The following is a 19,975-nucleotide window of genomic DNA, read 5'->3' on the forward strand; positions in this document are numbered from 1 at the left end:
ATCCGGTTATGACCGGATATGACGTGAGCCTGTTTGGGAGGGGGCGAGTGAGCCAGCGAGGTCATCAATGTGTCGATTTGTTGCTCTCTACTGGTAGAACTGTATTATGGGTTTAAAAACCCAATCAGATCATTTATTTGAATGAAAAATTACAAAAAAAAAAACTGAAAAACGCAAATTGCTGGCACTGGGGGAGTACTTTATGAAAATACTCTTGGCACTGAAAGAGTTAATATCGTTAGCCTGCATAGCATTTGCCTAACTCACTTTTCAACATTTCAACATTGCTGCATCATTGTGCCTTATTGCCTATGTCTTAAGCCAATCAGAATGCTTGTTACATCCCAAAATGACTTGGGCAGAAAGTACATTTGTTTTGACTTAGGCAGAAATGTGTACATTTTGAATGTAACAAGCATTCTGATAGGCAGATATAAATAAAGGCAGATAAACGTGACGTAGGCAAAATTAGATTTGACTTTCTGCCTAAGTCATCATCTAGGTGACTTAGGCAGAAAGTGATTTCTTTAGTTTTGTCTCTGTTGAAAACAGAAGTATGAGTTAGGCAATTATGCTATGAGGCTAACGTTTTTTTCTGTGCAGTTTGGGTTCAATAAGTGCATTTCTTATTGAAAAGACATTTGTAGGTGGCAGTCCTTTAAGCTTCCTGCATAAAAAAAAACAAGAGGACACGACAGGCCTGCCTTCATGTGGTACGAGGAAGTATACGCTCTTCTAATTTCAGTCTGTGCCTTTTCCATATTCACAATATACAGGGTGGTGGGGGCTTTGACTGTTTATATTGTATGCACACACACACACACACACGCACGGGGGGGGGGGGGGGCGGGTTGGCCACTCCTTTTTCAGCAGCACTCACGGAGGCCCACGGCTTAGAACTTTGACGAGTGATAAACAATCGCTCAGAAAGTAAAACCCCCCCATGTTAAAACCTGAACACACAAGCTAGACTTTGATGCAGGTGAGGGGGATTTAGGGTGGCTTCAGGAAGAATGAACACTATGTACTTTGTGTCTAGTGGTTTTACTTATGTTTACAATACTCGGACAGTCACGACCCCCCCCTTCTCTTACACAGACAACTAATATACACACACTCTCACAATCTTTCTTATGTTAAATTAGCACTCAGAATTTTACTGTACATTTCTACACATGGATATCTACTGTTGTTCATGCGTTTGTTCACACTCAATTAATCTACCTCATGGGACATAAAGGGTCCTTGCTCCTTGGACACCGCCTTGTAAGCACTGTCTGCTGTCTGCCATGTAGGAGGTGAAAAACATGGGTGCTAATTCGACGAGCCAACCAGTTTTCCAGTGGTTCTTAAAGTGGGGTCTCTCTTTCAGTGGTGGAAAAAGTACTCAGATATTTTTCTTTTCTAAGTAAAAGTAGCAATACCACAATATAAAAATACTCTGTTACGAGTAAAAGGCCTGTGTTCAAAATGTTACTTGAGTAAAAGTACAAAAGTATTGGCTTCAAAATATACGTAAAGCACCAAAAGTAAAAGTTCTAAAATGTTTGAAAATAGCAGATCTACAAGCTCACAACTCGTCGCGATGCGACGCGTTATGAGCTTGTGTGAACTTTTTTGTGTCGATTCGTTGATATACGTATAACTTTTTTTAAGCACCTTGAAGATTAATCGAAAAACAATTGATAGAATAACCGCTAAGAAAATAATCAACAGTTGCAGCCCTGAATCTGTGTTCAGTCTCATATGTAAGACCTCTCTAATTCTACCACACTTTTCCCCCTTTTCTCTGTCTCAGCCCCACTAGTGGAAGTACAGTGGAGTCCAGTTGCAATGAGCTATTAATTAAATCTGATACAATGCCTTGTGTTTTAAAATATTTTTCCATGGTCCCTGACCCTGATGAATTAAACATATAGTATAAGCCCTGGCTTTGGCCGCTGCAGGAAGAAGAAGCCCTCCTGTTCTGCCAGTAGATGAGCAGGTAGTCAGATGTCAGGCATAGGAGCTGTTCTCAGCTTAAACACTGACCACAGAAAAGGATCACAAGCAAAGAACAGCTTCTGGTGTTCCCACTCTCCATGTTGTGATGCCCTGACACAGGCTTTTTCGTGTGTGTGTGTGTGTGTGTGTGTGTGTGTGTGTGTGTGTGTGTGTGTGTGTGTGTGTGTGTGTGTGTGTGTGTGTGTGTGTGTGTGTGTGTGTGTGTGTGTGTGTGTGTGTGTGTGTGTGTGTGTGTGTGTGCATATTGTGTATGCTCATGTACAAATGTGTGTCTGTGCTTGAACGTGCGTGTGTGTGTGTGTGTGTGTGTGTGTGTGCGCGCGCGTTCGTGCTCGTTTCCTCTCCCTGGGCCCTGACTAACAACACTCCCCAGGAAACGTGTCAGGATAAGGCCAGCTAGCCTCTCGCTGCTCAGTGTGTCCAACTTCCAGGGACCATGACACAGTGTCCGTAAGTCCAGACGAGGCTGTTTAATATTCGAGACGGTCCTGAATCTTGTGAGGAGTTCTTGTCCTGGGCGTCCTTAAAGCCAGCTCTGCCATGTCCTTCTGGATGGTGAGTGCCACTGTGACAAATCCTTGTTGTTTATATTCGACTGTGGCCAGTACACTAAAGTTCTGTCTCGGATGTGATCGTGCTCTGTGAGAAAATGGCAAAATGTATTGTGAACTGTCAGTCGTGGATGTAGGGAGGTGGTTCTTAAATGTTGTAATTTGAAGGACCGGGTCGGGTTCCATCGACGGAAGACCGTTGTCAGCTATCAAATAACTGGGAAGGGAGATATTGTGTTTCTAAGACATTGGGGAGATTTGGAGGTGCAATAGCTTGTGAATGTGAATATGAGAATCAAAGCATTTTGCGTCACAACCGTGGTGGTTGTATTTGGTCTCCCTGCACTTCTATTGAGAAATGTAGATCCCGTGGTCTGGTAGGAGTATAGGACCACTACTGGTTGACAGGAGGTGCTGCCTGAAAGTCAAAATTCAATTTCTCCCCTGAGCAAGCAGGCATACTCTCTTAGCTCAGACAGGTAAAACATTCAGTACGTTTTTCCAATCAAACATTTTGAGAATGGAGGAGAATGTGTCACTGGTGTACTGCAGTTAACCCCCCCCCCCTGCCAACTCATTGTCATTCATGGTGCTGTGCTACCTTTTTGTACTGTTGCAATTTTTGTCCTGACTGTAGAATACAAGTGGTGTTGTCTTTTGAAATGCGATTCTAGCTCGTGTTTGTGATGCGAGAGAATATATATATCAGAGCGGCCCCTGAGCCCCAGATGCCTAATATCTCCCTTAGCCAGGGGGGTTCCCCCTTTGGTTGAACGGTAGAGGTTTCCCACGCATGAGCCCCGCAGGGTTCAATACCGGGTAGTTCGTTTCACCTTTAGTGTTTGTGTGTGTGTCGACTGCCTTGCATTTAGTTTGATGAACTAACGAAAGATCAAAGACACTCTCACATCTCCTTTTAGCACATTATATACCGTTTGTCCATCCATCCCTGTCACTGTCTTTTTCCTCTGCCTGCCTGTCACTTTGTGGAGGACGCCCGGACAGCTAATGACTCTATGGGTCGCACAGAACATAATAACTTTTACAACGCTTTACAATGGGCTGTCCACTCATCAGTGGAGTTGACCCCGGTGTCTGTTGTTTAACACAGGCCAGCCTGTCTGTGGAAAACACTGAACACAGCCCTTTGTTCTTGTCTCTGCCTTTGTTTCTTTTCCGAACTGATCTTCAAATTAGTGAACAATGGCTGTTAGATAACTGCCTGCAACATTCACTGAGAGAATGCCCACCTGCTCGAGTCTCTCCATGAAATGGAGAAGATTAATAAAGTGTCTTGTCTGTTTAAATCAACTATTACATCAAAATGAGTTTAAAGAAAAACTGGTCAAGCTTGGGACACGATTGTGCAGAAGGAGATGTGACATTAGGATTAATAATAAATGTGAGCTGGACCTCAGTACCTTTTCATCACCTCAGTGTCCACACCGCCCCTCTCACTGGCCCGTCTGAGCTTTTTACGAGGGAGCTGATGATTACTCAGATGAGGCCTTTGGTGTTTAAGGTCAACATACCGGTATGATTGCTTCTCTGAAGGTGAAAATGGTCAGTGTGCGCACTTTGGCCTCTTTGTGTGTGTGTGCATGTGTGCGTGCGGGTGCAGTTTGTCTGCGTATTGCACATGCATTTGCAGTGCGTGCGTCAGGTCATTCTGTAGATGTTAATTAAGGACTAAATGGTTCGCCGCAGGACCTGCCCTTTGGAATTTGGTATTTACTGCCCCGGTTCAGGAGGATAAAGTCTTCAGAGAATATTTGTTTAGCTTCTTATGGACTGCTGCTTTATTAGTCCCACAGAGGCCCCTGTCCGTCACAGAGAGGCTATGGGAAACTCCCCTTGTTGGAAGAAGACGGAATACACGGAGTACCTTTCGCTTCAGAGGTCAACATCTAGATGCCGGCTGATTAACCAAATTAGTTTAATGAGCAACATATCGTCGCTGTCGGGTAGAAACCTATGTATTTTTTCGCCATAAATGAATGCCTTACTTTGTCACACAAAAGTAGCAAAAATAGCAGATCTACAACCTCACAAGGCATCGCGTAGTAACGCTTATTTTAATTGCAAAGCGAAATAACCGCATGTGAAGTACACACATCAGCCCGCTGTCTCCTGAATAGACTCGGTTGTCAAGTTGTCTGGAAGAATGATTTTCTACCATTTTTAGTGAATGGGTTTGTCCTTGTTTTCCCTTATTCCTCCCCCTTTGTTTCAGACTCTTCCCTGCCCCCCCCCCACTCCTTTCAATCCAACATTTAGCAGAATAAAAGGCAACCAAGAAAGGCTTCATTCTTCCGACACGGTGCAGAGCCCTTCAGCGGAAACGTCTGGGCCCCTCTTTGGTTTTTTACTCAACCACTTTCAACCTGGCATTATAGGTGGAAATAGCACATCGGCTATTTTTTGTGCGACACAGTCGTGCAACAAATCACAAAACAGTGGTTAAGTATATAAAAAGAGTGTTTCAATACATTTTTCTTTTGTTTCGTTTTTCTGTACGGGGTATCACAATTTGGATTTGAACATTTCAGGCCTGAAATGGTGTCCATTTTGTGCTGCTCTTTATCATTTCTCACCAGAGAACAGTATCATTGGTAAAGATTGTGATATCACTTGGCATGCAGTCACAGGGATTGGAACTGATGCCCAGGGAGCTTGGCTGTTCTTAGTGCACCCGGGCCTCCAATAGTATTAACTGTAATTTACTTTAAAGGTTGCCACATTAAGCACCCCATTCTTATACCAATCCTGCAAATGCTCTGGACTGGCAAACCTGAAACTGAAAGTGGTCCAAGAGTTTGATCCAGGCGTCTGTGCAGCAGTGCCTCCATCTGCTGATTTAAGATAGAGCAGTGTCGATTCCGTCAGTTAAATGAAACCAAACAAGCTTTGGTTTAATTCCCTGTGGCCTTGTGCCACGTGCCTCCATTTGCCAAGCGCTCTATCCAAAAAAATGGCCCCCCAGGGACCAGTAGTGGCGTGGGAGGGGCAGGGCTTGATTGCCACATTAATCACAGCCACTTTATTGGACGGCTGTAACGTGAAACTTGACACACTTAAAACAAAAGAGGGACTACAGTATGTGGAACGCTTGTTTTGTCTGCTTCATGTTGAATTTGTTCCCCCTCCACAATTCATTTTGACATCCGTGTAAGTAGGGCTGGGCAATTAACTGAAAATATATCGAAACTGACATTTAGAACCAGTGACCAACTGACCTAATCTTGCTCATGTAGGTTCATTGAATAATCGAGAGGCAGGATTCTTTTTTAATAATTATTGTTTTTATTTCTTATCTTAACGAATCTACACAAAAAGAAAAATATTTAATCGACTAAATTAAAGATACTAAAGATTAGTCTGATTAACCACGTAACCCTGTTTTATAGTTTTTTGTACAAGAATAGCGGAAATACAGTATCTTTTCAGCTGTGAGGTTGTAGATCTGCTATTTTCATGATAAAAAAAATAAACAAAATCGTTCATTAATGTGTAAGGTAGCTAACGGGCCCCCCTCAATAAGGAACCCATTCCCTCTGTCCATCTGCGTTATGGAAGCAGTGGGCTCTTAAAGCAGCTATGCACATAAGACGGGTGAACCCGCCGCATGATGTCACCGTGGCTCAGCCAAACCTCAATGCTCTGGTATTGACAGCTGAATTATGGGGATAAGGTAAGAACTCAGTGGACCACTTAATCACGGTGGTCTGCAGCAGCGAGCTGCACTGTGTGGCTGTGTCTGCACTTAATGGGTCTGGGGAAAAAAACTCCACAAGCAAACCGTGGATAACTCGTTCCGGCAATTTAATACGTTCTCTATAGGCCAGTGGTTCTCAAACTTTTTCATGTCAAGGACCCCTAAATTAATGTGCATTTGGCCGTGGACCCCCATTTATGATAATTTTCAAATATAAAAAAAAAATAGCCGATGTACAAGCTCTTAGCGCAGCACGAAGTGACGCGCTGCTGCGAGCTTGTACATCTGCTATTTTTGAACAGCCAATGATTATGATCCGCTGTATTAACACATTTTGCTGGGGACCCCCTGGAACCCCCTCAAAGACCACTGGGGGTCCCCAAACCCCACTTTAAGAACCACTGCTCTTGGCACCACTACCGCTGTTTTATTTTTTTCTCATTTCTTTCCGTTGTGACTTGATATCCCTCAGAGATTTGGTTTATTGCTCCACCGAAATGTCAGATGTGTCGTAATTTTTGCGAATATGAGGGCTGTATTGGGTGAGCACTTTGTGGCCAGAAATATCGCACTGCACATTTTATCCTAACATAGTAATTCTTCAATCAAGAGGCAAGTGGCTCAAAAGTGTGAGGCCACAAAATAAGGCTCTTTAATTTGAGGGGAACTAGGGCTCCCATCAGTCTTGACAGGAAAATTGTCATTGCTTTATCGGCCATTTTAAAGACCAAACTGTGTGCAGGGCTGCACAGATAATTGCGCTTAACCATAAAGTACATTATAAATATATCTTTCCCCATATTATATTTTATTCAATTTAATTTAACCTCACCCCAGGGGGCTCTTCGAAGCCGCACAGCCGTCGTCCACTTCCCCTGCCATTCTCCCCAGGAACAATGGACCGTAACTCCCTAACCTCTCGTCTGGTTTCCTAGAACGGACCTGTCTTTGGGCTGAGTGAAACTTGAAACCAAACTCCATTGTTTTGGACTGACAGAGATGCAGGAAGTGCGCAGGATGTTGTCCCCCCCCTCCCCCCCCCAAGGTTCTCTGGAACCTCTGTGTCCCCATGCCAAGCATTGTGCAATCCTCTTCTATCCAGACCCAGACTGGCGAGGGCCATTCAGATTGAATTGAGAGAGAGAGAGAGATCAGTGGACCCTCCATATACAACAGTAGTATACACATATACTGTACATCACTGTTTCTCAATCTCCGGTCCGGGAAGTGTTGATTTTGACAGCAAATTTTGATTTAGTTTTAGTCATAGTCTTTTGAATAAAATTCCATTTAGCTTTAGTCATATTTTAGTCATCTGAAATGTTTTACTGTTAGTCTAGTCTTAGTCGACTAAATATCATAAGATTTTAGTCGACTAAATCTACAGTTGATTTAGTCGACTAAAATGTATGTTGGCGGTGCCTTGATGGCGTCATAATGGCAGATTTTATACTTGGTTGCATGCTGAAAATAGCCGATCTACAAGCTCACAACGCGCCGCGCTGCGACGCGTTGTGAGCTTGTAGATCTGCTATTTTCAGAGCGCAATACCTGAGCGCAACAAACAATAAATGACTTGCCTTTTAGTTCTACTGGATGTCTTCTCCACTATTCCCTCCCTGACATTTTAGTCAAAATTTTTTTTGTTGACAAAATTGTCAATATATTTAGTCTTAGTTTTAGTCGTCATAGCTTCGTTTTTATTTTGTTTTTATTTTGTTTTCGTCAGTGAAAAAAGTTAGTCGACGAACATTTTCGTCATAGTTTTAGTCAACGAAATCAACGCTGGGTTCGGGGCCCACCACGGGACCAAGTGGACCTCTTGACAGTGTACAAATGCAACATTAAAAAAAAAATCTTTGGGACCCCAATCTACACTGTGAAATCTGTGTTAATTTAACTCTTACAGGTCTGTAAATCTGAGAGTGTAGGCCTACTAATGAGCGTACCAAATGGACCCGTTAATGGGTCCATTTGTTTTGTAAACTCTCAAGAGTCACAGACCCGTAAATGGGTCCATTTGCACCCCCTGGTGGTCCCCAGACCCGATGTTGAGAACCAGCACGACAGTGACAGTGTATTATATTAGCAGCTGAACACTGAAGTATTTATATGGTCGCTATAAATGGCCAACTCAACACTTCAGGTCCTACGTATATGGAACCAATTTTGTTCTAGAAAAAGTGGGTTCTTTACGATCGCACCCAAATCTTATTGTATTTATATTTATATTTATATTTATATTTATATTTATATTTATATTTATATTTATATTTATATTTATATTTATATTATTTTATTTTATTTAGAACCTTTGCGAGGGCCGTAGGCTATTCTTCATTATTTTACATCCCCATTAGCTTCCACTGCCATGGCTGATAACTTTCCTGGGATCCACACAATAGTATACAAACGCGAAAGCATACAGACATACAATTGCACAAACATCCACTGACAAGCGTCAGAGTAATCAAAAAAAGTCAGATAACTTAAACATGCATGTACAGAGGCTATCAAATAAAGTCATTAGTTGAAAGCCTAAACAAACCATCATGGCAGGTGGTGTGGTCTCTTTCATTGTTCTGCTCGAGAGATTTTTTTCTTCTTTATAGGTTTGTAGCTTCTAATTAGTCTAATGTGTGTAATGAGTTCCACTGTCTGGAGGCCCTATAATTGACTAAGTACAATTAGGGCTGTAACGATCATGAAATTGTATTTGACAAATTAATTGTCATTCAAAATATTGCGATTATTGATCCAATTGTGTTTTTGTCATTGAACGTTGGAACATATACATAGAAATGACATTTATGGTTGTCTATAGGCTTTGTAAACAACGATTGCACAGGGCAGATACAGGTATGACAAATAACTTAAAAATACAAAGAAATGACTGACATGGCTATACCAATAATCTAAATAAATAATGTACTATGGCCCAAATAGGCCACACTGAATAGTTTTATGCTTTAAAATGTGTTATTAAATAGTGGAAATAGCCAATCTACAAGCTCACAGTGTGTGTAGCATCTCTGCGATTTGTATTTCAGATAAACTTCAGATAAGACTGGTTGTTCACAGTGGTGGAAAAAGTACTCAAATGTTTTACTTAAGTAAAAGTATCAATACTGCAACGTAGAAGTACTCTGTTACAAGTAAAAGTCCGGAATTAAACATTTACTTGAGTAAAAGTACAAAAGTATTGGTATCAAAATGTACTTAAAGTACCAAAAGTAAAGTACTAAAATGTTTGAAAATAGCAGATCTACAAGCTCACAACGTGTCGCATCGCGACGCGTTGTGAGCTTGTAGATCTGCTATTTTCAAATAGCCTATGTATAAAATAGGGCTAAAGTGGTTAATGTATGTTTTATAATATCATAACTTATATCTGAAAAGCAACTAGTAACTAAAGTTGTCAAATAATTGTAGTGGAGTAAAAGTACAATATTTGCCTCTGAGATGTAGGGGAGTAGAAGTAAAAGTATTGGAAATTGGAAATACTCAAGTAAAGTACAAATACCTCAAAATTGTACTTAAGTACAGTACTTAAGTAAATGTACTTAGTTACTTTCCACCACTGGTTGTTCATTTAGCCTCTCAACTGTCATGATAGACGGTGGTGCAGCTTTGCCTTTGTGACATTAGTTTTCAAAAGAGCAATGACGACTTAGTCTTGCAGCCCTATCTCCATATTTCATATTTATTGTGTTTTTGTCTTATTCACAACATGATGCGGTGCAACATGTTGTGAACATTTTGGAAAATGTTGGCCTACAATGACACATACAGTACAATGTGGTGTTAGTACGGTATGGTGTTATATATAGAGAGAGAATTTTCGTGTGATAGCGATATGCCCCGCCCCATTTTCACAACGATTGCGTCAGTATGGTGTGACCCTCAGTAGAACATGTTGACTGAATGTGTCATGGAAGCTGCTGGAAGCCACAAAAACAGGAAGGCGTTGAGAATACACCCAAACACAACGTTAGGCCTATCTCTCGCACTTTCCACAAAATGCAGCCTGTCCGAGTGAGGTTTCCTTCACTCATTTCCTCCAAAGGAAGTAAAACGTCGCTTTTGGGCAGAAACCGTACATATATCCAAAAACGTTACTTTCCAGGAAATGGAAAAAAATAACCAGAGTTATCCAATGTGGATCCAATGTAGTTATGTAGATATTTAGTCACAAGCTCCTAATAATACTAATTCATACTTTTCATGGGTTAAATATTTATAAACTCCACGTAACTACTTTCATTCAACACTTTTATTTTGGGCATGTCATTGTAGGCAAACATTTTCAATTTATTTTCAAAATATATTATAAAAAATAGAGGGGGAAAATAGACGATCTACAGCAACACTTTGTGAGCTTGTACATTAGCTATATTCGCTACTACTGCGTGACAATCTCCTACGATATTATAACATAAAATAAACATTAAAAGATACACGGTTTCTGCCCAGCAGTTAAGAAAAGAAGGGTATTGCCTGTGCATGCTAAACATGTGGCAATTCTGGAGCAGGGTCGATGCTCTTGATTGATCTGTCTGGAGGTTCAGCAAATGTGAGATTCATCCATAGAGGCAAATGTTGTACTTTTTCCTCCACTACAATTATTTGACAGCTTTGGTAACTAGTGACTTTGCAGATTTAGACTATTAATACAAAACGTCATGCATTAACCGCTTAAGTCGCATTTGATACTTCATCTATTCAAATATAGCCGATCTACAAGCTCACAACGGCACGCATTGCATCGCGATGCCAATACTTTTGTACTTTTTTACTCAAGTAAAATGTTATATTCCATCAACTGGGATCCCCTGACTACTACAAAGACCCTCCTCTGAATGCATTGGCCTCTTCCTGTTTACATTGTGTACCCATGCATGCACCAATACACAAGACATCACTCTCATTATATCCCACACACATGTCCCTTGTTCACCGATTTCCTCACATACTCGCTCAGTCTGTGAATATGGTAGATTGTTTATTTGGTACCCTTTTTCCATAACCTGCATTTACAGATCCTTACGGTTAACTTGGCATACTACACTGTCACTCAGTTCAGCATAGCGTCTCTGTTCTTTATTTCTATACTTCCAGGACTCTGAATTAGCCCCCGTGCACCCACCATTTTTACATTAAATTACACCCCCTCCTTCTTTTCCCATCACTGTAAGTGCCTCCATCTCTGCCCCGCCCACTCCTCTCCTCTACCTCCTCCTCCTCCTCGTAATGGAGGGACCGACAGCATCCAGAGACAGACAGAGCAAAAGACCCAAAGACACAAGGGAAGAGGTCTGCATCCGCTGGATGCTGCAGGGTTGCTAGGCGAGCGCGAGGGGCAGGTTGCTAGGCGAGGAGGACGAGGGGCAGGTTGCTAGGCGAGGAGGACGAGGGGCAGGTGCGAGGAGGGAAGGGAGGAGGATGCTCGTGGGGATGACCTTAACCCCGCACTAAGGGAACGTCTAGTGGGTCGAAGGAGCACCGAGGAAGATGCACCCGCTCTGGGATTAGATGACACAACGATGGCCTCTTAATTTCTCCCTAGCATTGTCCTGGGATAACCTGGAGGAGAGAGAGAGAGAGCGAGAGAGAGGGGGCTAGTGGTGGGGAACATACGCAGGTGAGGTTGGCGTGCAGGATAGAATGGGTGGCCTGGGCTGGTGTCTCGCCACGGTGTTCAACTGGGTCAAATTTGTCTTCTACTGCGTCCTCCCGTTTCGGAAACCCAGGAGAAATAAAGAGAAGGTAAGCTCATGCAGTGACTAACCCCCATGTGAAGAAGACCCGGGCCTTCTCTTGAGTGATATTTGAACTCTTATTGGACTCCAGACGGCGCTGACGTCGTGCACTCTGCATGTTGCATGCAGCCTCGATGCAAGTTGTGCTGTCTGGAGGTTCTGCTTTGCTGTGGGACAAAAATGGCCAGTGATATGAGCTATTTAAAATTGCAGGGTGTGGTAGCATTGTACGCACAAATAAATGCACTTTGTTTATTGTGGGGGGGGGGGGGGGGGTTTAACGAGAGCCACTGTGCTTATTGTGAGGCAGCTTTTGTAGGTGAAGATACATTTATGGGCAGTTTGAGTCTCGAACAATGCCGCTCGTAGACGGTCAAACGTGCATTTTCGGTTATTTTCTCACGCCCGTTTTCGAGCGTGAGATCCATCATCACGCCACTGTAATGTCTGACTTATACTTGGTTGAGTGCCGTGGTCGCTTGCACCGAAAATAGTCGCATCGCGGTGCATTGTGAGCTTGTAGATCTGCTGTTTTCACACGCAACACTGGCACGCAACTAAGAATAAATCAGACTTTAGTCAACATTTGCAGCAATTTCTGCCAAAATACAAAAGCACAGAAAATAAGAATCGTTTCTGTGGAACCCGACACGTTTACATCTTACGACATCACATCCTGTGATGACTTTTTTTGATCAAGCAGACCATTGTAACAGTGAATTTCAGGGCTAGCTGAACCCAGCCTCCACACTTCCCAACAGTTCCATGTACCGTTGCCAGCAGGGCTGTGGGAGCAAACGACAATGGGAGCCAAACTGATTGTGTGTGTGTGACGCTTTGCCAACGGGAGGGACGGGGTTGACGTGTGGATCACAGAGGATGAGACGCACTGGGGAGATAAGGACATCAGGACACACACACACACACAGGCATGCACGCACGTACGCACGTAACATTATTTGGTGATTCAGGGCATACACACTCTCTTTGGCAGGCAGGCAGAGGCAGGCAGACACACACACACACACACACACACACACACACACACACACACACACACACACACACACACACACACACACACACACACACACACACACACACACACACACACACCATGACATTGCCAGACATTCACTGAGGCACTTTGCCAGATAGTAGGTCTGTGCAGCTGAAGAGAGACATTAATCCTGCAAATGCAGCCAGTGCTCTCCGTCTTCCAGTACACACGCACGCACGCACGCACACGCATGTGCACGCAGTCATGCACACCCATCAAGTTTGTATTACTATACTTGTGAGGACATCGACATTTTTGGACAGTGATTTTTACAACGTTTTGGCATTTCTTTACCCTGATACTAAAGCCTAAAATAGCTCGGCTATTTTTGGTGCACGACACTGGCACACAAGTAATGATAATTAAACCATAACTCCCAACCAATAATACCCCTACATCTAGCCTGTAAATGCTAACCCCGACCTGAATCTTTTCCTAACCGTATGCCTAATTATTTTTAACCATAAAACAACCATTTCTGTTGTGAGGACGAGGAAAATGGTCCTGACGACGTCTATTTCTCAAATGCTACTATGCTGGGTGGGGACATTAGGTCCTCACAACCGTAGTAATACAGTTACACACACACACACACACACACACACACACACACACACACACACACACACACACACACACACACACACACACACACTGGACATTACTCAGCAGCGTCCACGCGCGCACACATGCACACAGAGCTCGGTCTTAATTAAAGCGGAGGGTGTTTTCAGCTGGTGGCGGGCTGCAGGGCCACAGACGGAGTGCAGGTCCTTAGCAACATGTGCTCCCTGCGTCGTATATCTTCCTGCACTGACACTTTGATAGCCACACCATGCGCTGCTTTCTCATTGTAGGGGACTAAAGCACTTTCCCTGTCACCGAGCTAATGTCCCCGCTGTTGCTTAATACCAGTGGTGGAAGAAATACTCTCATTTTTTACTTAAGTAAAAGTGTCAATACTACAATGTAGAAATACCCAAGTTAAAGTCCGGAATTCAAAAGGTACTTGAGTAAAAGTGCAAAAGTGTTGGTATCAAAATGTACTTAACTAAAGTACCTAAAGTAGAAAGCACTCATTATGCAGAATGTCCCATTTCACAAGTTTTCAAATGTATAAAATTCCTTTGAAAATAGCAGATCTACCAGCTCACAATGCGTCGCATCGCAACGCATTGTGAGCTTGTAGATCGGCTATTTTCAAATGGCCGAAATGCATATAGGGCTGAAGTGGTTAATGTATGTTTTGTTATAATTATCAAAATCTACAAAGTAGCTAGTCCTCTTCTTCTTAAATTCTACTTTACATTTGGCCCTCACAAGTATAGTAATACACACACACACACACACACACACACACACACACACACACACACACACACACACACACACACACACACACACACACACACACACACACACACACACACCCCTTCTGAGTTATCTAACTTAATCTTAATTCGGTGTCATATTTCGGGACGGCTTTTTAATTTACTTTACTCATTACTTGTCTTTGATATCTTACTGTAAGTATCCAGTATACTTTTGGAGTTAGACACCAGAGATCCCCTTGTGAAATTAAATAAGATGTATCGCTCCAGACACGATACAAGACTCTTGAGCTTGAGGTAATTTTCTTTTCTTTTCTTTTTCTTTTTTTTGGGGGGGGGGGAATAGGACATTCCTTTCCTTCCTTTTATTCCTCCACAATTTTTTCCCCTCAACTTTAGAGAGCTACTGAGAGAGAAAAAAAATGTGTGACTACAACAGTGATTCTCAGCCTTTTTAATTTGAAGGACCCCCAGTTTGATAATGCATTATGCCACTGACCCTCGTTTGACCCTTGTTTGATACAGTTTTGTATTTTTTAAATCTCTGGGACACCTTCGCTCTACAGTATACTGTAAGATCCCTCTCAGATTCACAGACTTGTAAGGGTCCATTTGGACCTCTGGTGGTCCCTGGACTCGACATTGAGAAACACGTGTATATCTTAAAACTCCCGTAATCACGACACCGCCCGGCATGCATTGGTTCTTTGATTCACTAAAGCGGTGGTTATCAAACTTTGTCAAGGAACCCCAAATTAATATGTATTTGGCGACGGACCCCCTATCTGAAAATGTTTTGTGCCAGTTAGTTATCCCCAGAAAATAAAACATTTTAATTTAACATTTTATTTAAAAATTAACATTTTAGATATTTTTCAAAAACTCGCAGCATGGCACAAAGTGGCGCGTTGTGAGCTTGTAGATCTGCTATTTTGAAGAGCCAACATATAAAAGGATAAAGTGGTTAAAATGATTGAGTCATTTATTTTGGCTGTTTTTTTTTCTTTCTTTTTATAGTTACTTTATGGCGACTCCTAGGACACGAGATGTAACCTGAAATAATCATAATGGAAAAAGTGATTGTTGTTTTGCGACCCCCTGGAACCCTCCCAAGGACCCCCAAGGGCCCCCCCGGACCCCACCTTGAGAACCACTGGACTTAAAGAAGCCGAGAAGCGATCTCGGGAGGTCAGACAGAGGTTTAGTGACTCTGACAGATTGCGCCTCCATTGTTCCCCCCCCCTCGGTCGCTTCCTTTTGACTGGCGCGCACGTCAAAGGCCTGTGGTGAATCATCTGCACAGTGAATTGGCGAATTACAGCAGGTCATGTCCTCTGAACACAAAGTACACCTGCTGACAGTAGGTTTCTTCAGGTTTTCAAAGCAGACAGAAATGTGATCCATATTAGTCGCACTTGGCCTCGACTATGCCAGGTATGCGACTTGATTAAAACGTGTGTGTGTGTGTGTGTGTGTGCGTGTGCGTGTGCGTGTGCGTGTGCGTGTGCGTGTGTGTGTGTGTGTGTGTGTGTGTGTGTGTGTGTGTGTGTGTGTGTGTGGGGGGGTTCTTTTTGACTCTGTATTTGTTGAAGAGTCTGGGCTTCCCCAATGCCTCAAGGAGATTTGAGTATAGTTGTGTATGGTGCAGTGGTTTCTCAAACATTTTCATGTCAAGGACCCCAAATTGATATGTATTAGGCTGCGGACCCCCCATTTGAAAACATTTTGTTCCAGGGACCCCCCCCCAAGAGAAGATTTATCTAGATTTATCATTTTACAAAAATAGCTGATAGATTCAACGGAGCCTAAGTGGTTAAGCTTATCCTCACTTTTGTGAGCTTGTAGATGTACTATTCTCGCATTTTTTTCTTAATTTGAACATTTATTTTAGAAAAATCAATTTTTGCCTATTAATGTCATGTCCAAAATAGGGATGGCAGGTTGAAAGTGCTTAAAATATAGTTTTTAGGGTATAGAATTTGCCTCTGTATTGGGAAATGAGCGCACACAGTCACACACAGTACTGGTGAATGTAAAAATACAGTACTTCATAACTTTTTGTATAGTTGGCCACACCCAGACTTGTCTCACAGTGGGCCTCGGCACACCTTTTGGAGAAAAAAACTGATATACAGTATATCAGGCATACGGCTCTAGGAGCAAATCGACCGACTCATTGAAAAGACATTGTAACATTTCTGTCTCTGTCAGGTGGAAACATCATTATGTCCAAAACTGGATTCAAATTCAAAAATAGCAAAAGTAGCAGATCTGCAAACTCAAAACTTTCAGATCTTATACTTTTGACGCTTTTGTGTGACGCTGTAGTACGATCGAGTGGTGCGTTAATTTGGGGAAAAAACACAAGTAAAAATATGCCGATAAGAGGTTTCTGCCTGACGGCAACGATTTCCCAAAGTGTTGTGTCTCAATGCCAAAGAGCTGCGAGGTCTTCTCAGTCCTTAACAAGTGTAGTTTTCGTTCAGGGACACATAGGTCACTGGAGAATCGGCTAATGGAGTGAGAGGAGTCCTTCGTCGGCTCATAATGCATTTTATGGGGTTCCTGGTGGCACTAACCACACGGTCCTTGTGAGTTCCTCCTGTTATGTCTCACATTTCTCTCCTGTGTCTGTCCTCCGTTTCCTCTCTCTACCCACACTGTCCCGTCCCACTAAATGAACAAAACTCTTGTCAGTCTGTCCTTAATCCATTTTTCTCCTCAGTGGGTTGACCATGCAATCAATCTAATCTGAAATTGGACATGAACATTGACCATTAGCATATGCACGGAGTGAGGATGCCGATTCTTACATTTTCCAAACTTTTAGCTGTTTATTAACATGTTAGCCATGGACTATGTGTATGTGATCTTTACTAGTCACTGTCCCCGCAGGCTATGGGATCTGTAGACGTGGCCACAGTCCCATAGACCGGATAGACGGCAATGGGTATGGACTACTTTAAGAGAAATTACGGATAAACACTATTTTATACGTTGCTTTACAATGGAGTGACATGGCAAAAAGCGACACATTCTTAGTCATATGACGTGCCCAAAATAGGGACGCCAGATTGAAAGTGGTTTGGTACTTTTAGGGCTTGTTTTCTGCTACAGACCCATTCTCTAGAAGATCAATGGTTCTCAAACTTAAAAATGTCAAGGTCTCCCCTTAACTGACAGTATACAAATGGACCCGTTCATTTGGTTCCATTTGTATACTCTCAGAGTTACAGACTTAAAGGAACCCAGAGAGTGTCCACTTTGAGAACCACTGCTCTAGATCAGTGGTTCCCAACCAGTGGTCCGGGGGACCACCAGTGGTCCTTAAGGGGGTTCCAGGTGGTCCCCAGCTAAATGATGTAAAGTTGGTAGCCAAATGGACCCTTGGTCCCCTTACAGATCTTTAACTCTTGAGAGCGTAAAATGAAACCAACCCATTTGGTTTCATTTTACGCTCTCAAGAGTTAGATTATTGTAAAAAATCTGCACTACTTAATTAAAGAACTGTTGTCTCTCCTATTGGTACCAACATCAATACAGCATTGGAATTGTGGACAAAATCGTATCCAACGATAAAATGCAGAATAAATAATGGACCTTGATATGAAAATGGTTGAGAACCACTGCTCTAGATGATGCTGCTGTTTCTTTGTAGCATGCTGGAGGTGATGTGTCGGAGCAGCATTGCAACACTTTCTGTTTGCTTGGTTGAAAAGGTGTTTTTACAGTTGTTTCCACGGGTCAGTTTGATCTGGCAATGAGCTAACGGACCCCTCCTCTGTGTGTTGTACAGCACACACACGCACGCACGCACGCACACACACACACACACACACACACACACACACACACACACACACACACACACACACACACACAGAAACGCGCGCACACCTCCTCTCTGTGTTGTACAGCACACACAGAAACGTGCACACACATGTGAGCTGCTGAGAAACGGGGACCGGCTGTGTATTGTTTTCAACAGATGGGAGTCAAGGGGGTTAGGACAGGGCGAGGGTGTGTGCGCGCGCGTGTGTGTGTGTGTGTGTGTACTTGTATTACTGTGTGTGTGTGTGTGTGTGTGTGTGTGTGTGTGTGTGTGTGTGTGTGTGTGTGTGTAGTTGTATTACTATACTTGTGAAGGCCAAATGTCCCCACAAGTATAGTAGAAGTTGAGGAATAGGCATTGTGAGGAAAATCTTCCCGGTAATCTCTCTTCTCTTATAATTTTCCTTACAAGAGAAATGGTTGTTTTGTGTAAAAAAAAAAAATCAGTGTTAAGCTTACAATTAGGAAAAATGTCAGGTTTGGGTTAGGTTGAGACCTTAGGCTTTGGGGTTAGGGTTAGAGTTATGTCTGGTTTACATGTAGTTGCACAACGAAAAGAGCAGATCTAAAAGCTCACAATGCATCATGCTGTGACGCGTTGTGAGCTTGTATATCGGCTATTTTCGGCTTTAGGGTTAGAAATGTCACAAAATGTAACAAATCGCATTCATTATTCTAAAATATTGATGTCCTCACAAGTATAGTATACAAACGTGTGTGTGTGTGTGTGTGTGTGTGTGTGTGTGTGTGTGTGTGTGCGTGTGCGTGTGCGTGTGCGTGTGTGTGTGTTGGTGGGCCAGTGGGGTGTGTTCTTCCTCCCTGTCAACAAGTGAGCTGCCCCCCCTCTCCCAGCAGAATGCAGGACCTCAGCCAAGCCAAGAGGAGAGGTCTGGTGACACACCCCTCCTGCTCCTCTTCTCCTGTTTGTTTACACGCCAGCATGCGCTCCGTATTAACAAAAGAACTGGATGACTTTTCAGATCATTGTAGGGCTGTAACTATCAATTATTTTCTTAGCGATCATTCTATCGATTACTTTTTCAATTAATCGAATAATCGAGAAGACCGTTTCTTTAGCTTTTATTATTATTATTAACCTGCAGATCGGCTATTTTCTCTATTATTATTTTATTTTATTTTTACTTTTCACCTATAATAATGACATGCCCAAAATAGGGATCAATTATTAAAGGGATAGTTCACCCCCAAAATGACTTTTTTCTATTGATTAGTCACCCCATGGAGACTTGAATCAATGGATATTTTTTGTTTTTGTCGCATTCCTAAGACAATAATTTGATGACCAGCGGACTGATAGGCAGCGGTTCCGGTAGGAGACTCTTTGTGTCTCCTACCGGAACCGCTGCTGGTCATCAAATCATTGGCTTAGGAATGCGACAAAAACTAAAAAATATCCATGAATTCAAGTCTCCATGGGGTGACTAATCGATAGAAAAAAATAATTTTGGGGGTGAACTATTACTATATACTAACTATTGTATTATTTGTATTTTATTATCGATTATTGGTTATTTTTCATAATCGAATAACTTGATTAGTTCGATGAACTGTTGTACACCAAGTAATTGTGCACACTTGTTTCTGTTTTGTATCCGTGTCTGTCTTTTTTTCCTTTTCTGTCATTGCAGTCTGTGGGTGTCTGTGAGGCACGCAGACGCGTAACAGAGAAGCCCTGAAGCCTGTTATCTCCCTTGGTCTGGTGG

At 42.6% G+C, this 19,975-nt stretch overlaps 1 protein-coding gene across 10 annotated transcripts in view; it reads left to right on the plus strand.

Annotated features, from left to right (window-relative positions):
- Positions 1-19,975, plus strand: part of tns1b (tensin 1b) — a 320,096-nt gene that overhangs the window by 16,625 nt on the left and 283,496 nt on the right. Inside the window, exon 1 of one of the 10 annotated variants that reach the window (XM_080456575.1) lies at positions 2,437-2,559. The exons of the other annotated variants lie outside the window; for them this stretch is intronic. Within the exon in view, the coding sequence (XP_080312701.1) occupies positions 2,545-2,559 (15 nt within the window). The 5' untranslated portion in view covers positions 2,437-2,544. Of the gene's footprint in view, positions 1-2,436; positions 2,560-19,975 lie in introns of those variants that run through there. 10 annotated transcript variants of the gene reach the window in all.

This window comes from Gymnoscopelus braueri (genome assembly GCF_963280865.1).
Source record: "Gymnoscopelus braueri genome assembly, chromosome: 18".
In the NCBI taxonomy this organism is placed as follows: domain Eukaryota; kingdom Metazoa; phylum Chordata; class Actinopteri; order Myctophiformes; family Myctophidae; genus Gymnoscopelus; species Gymnoscopelus braueri.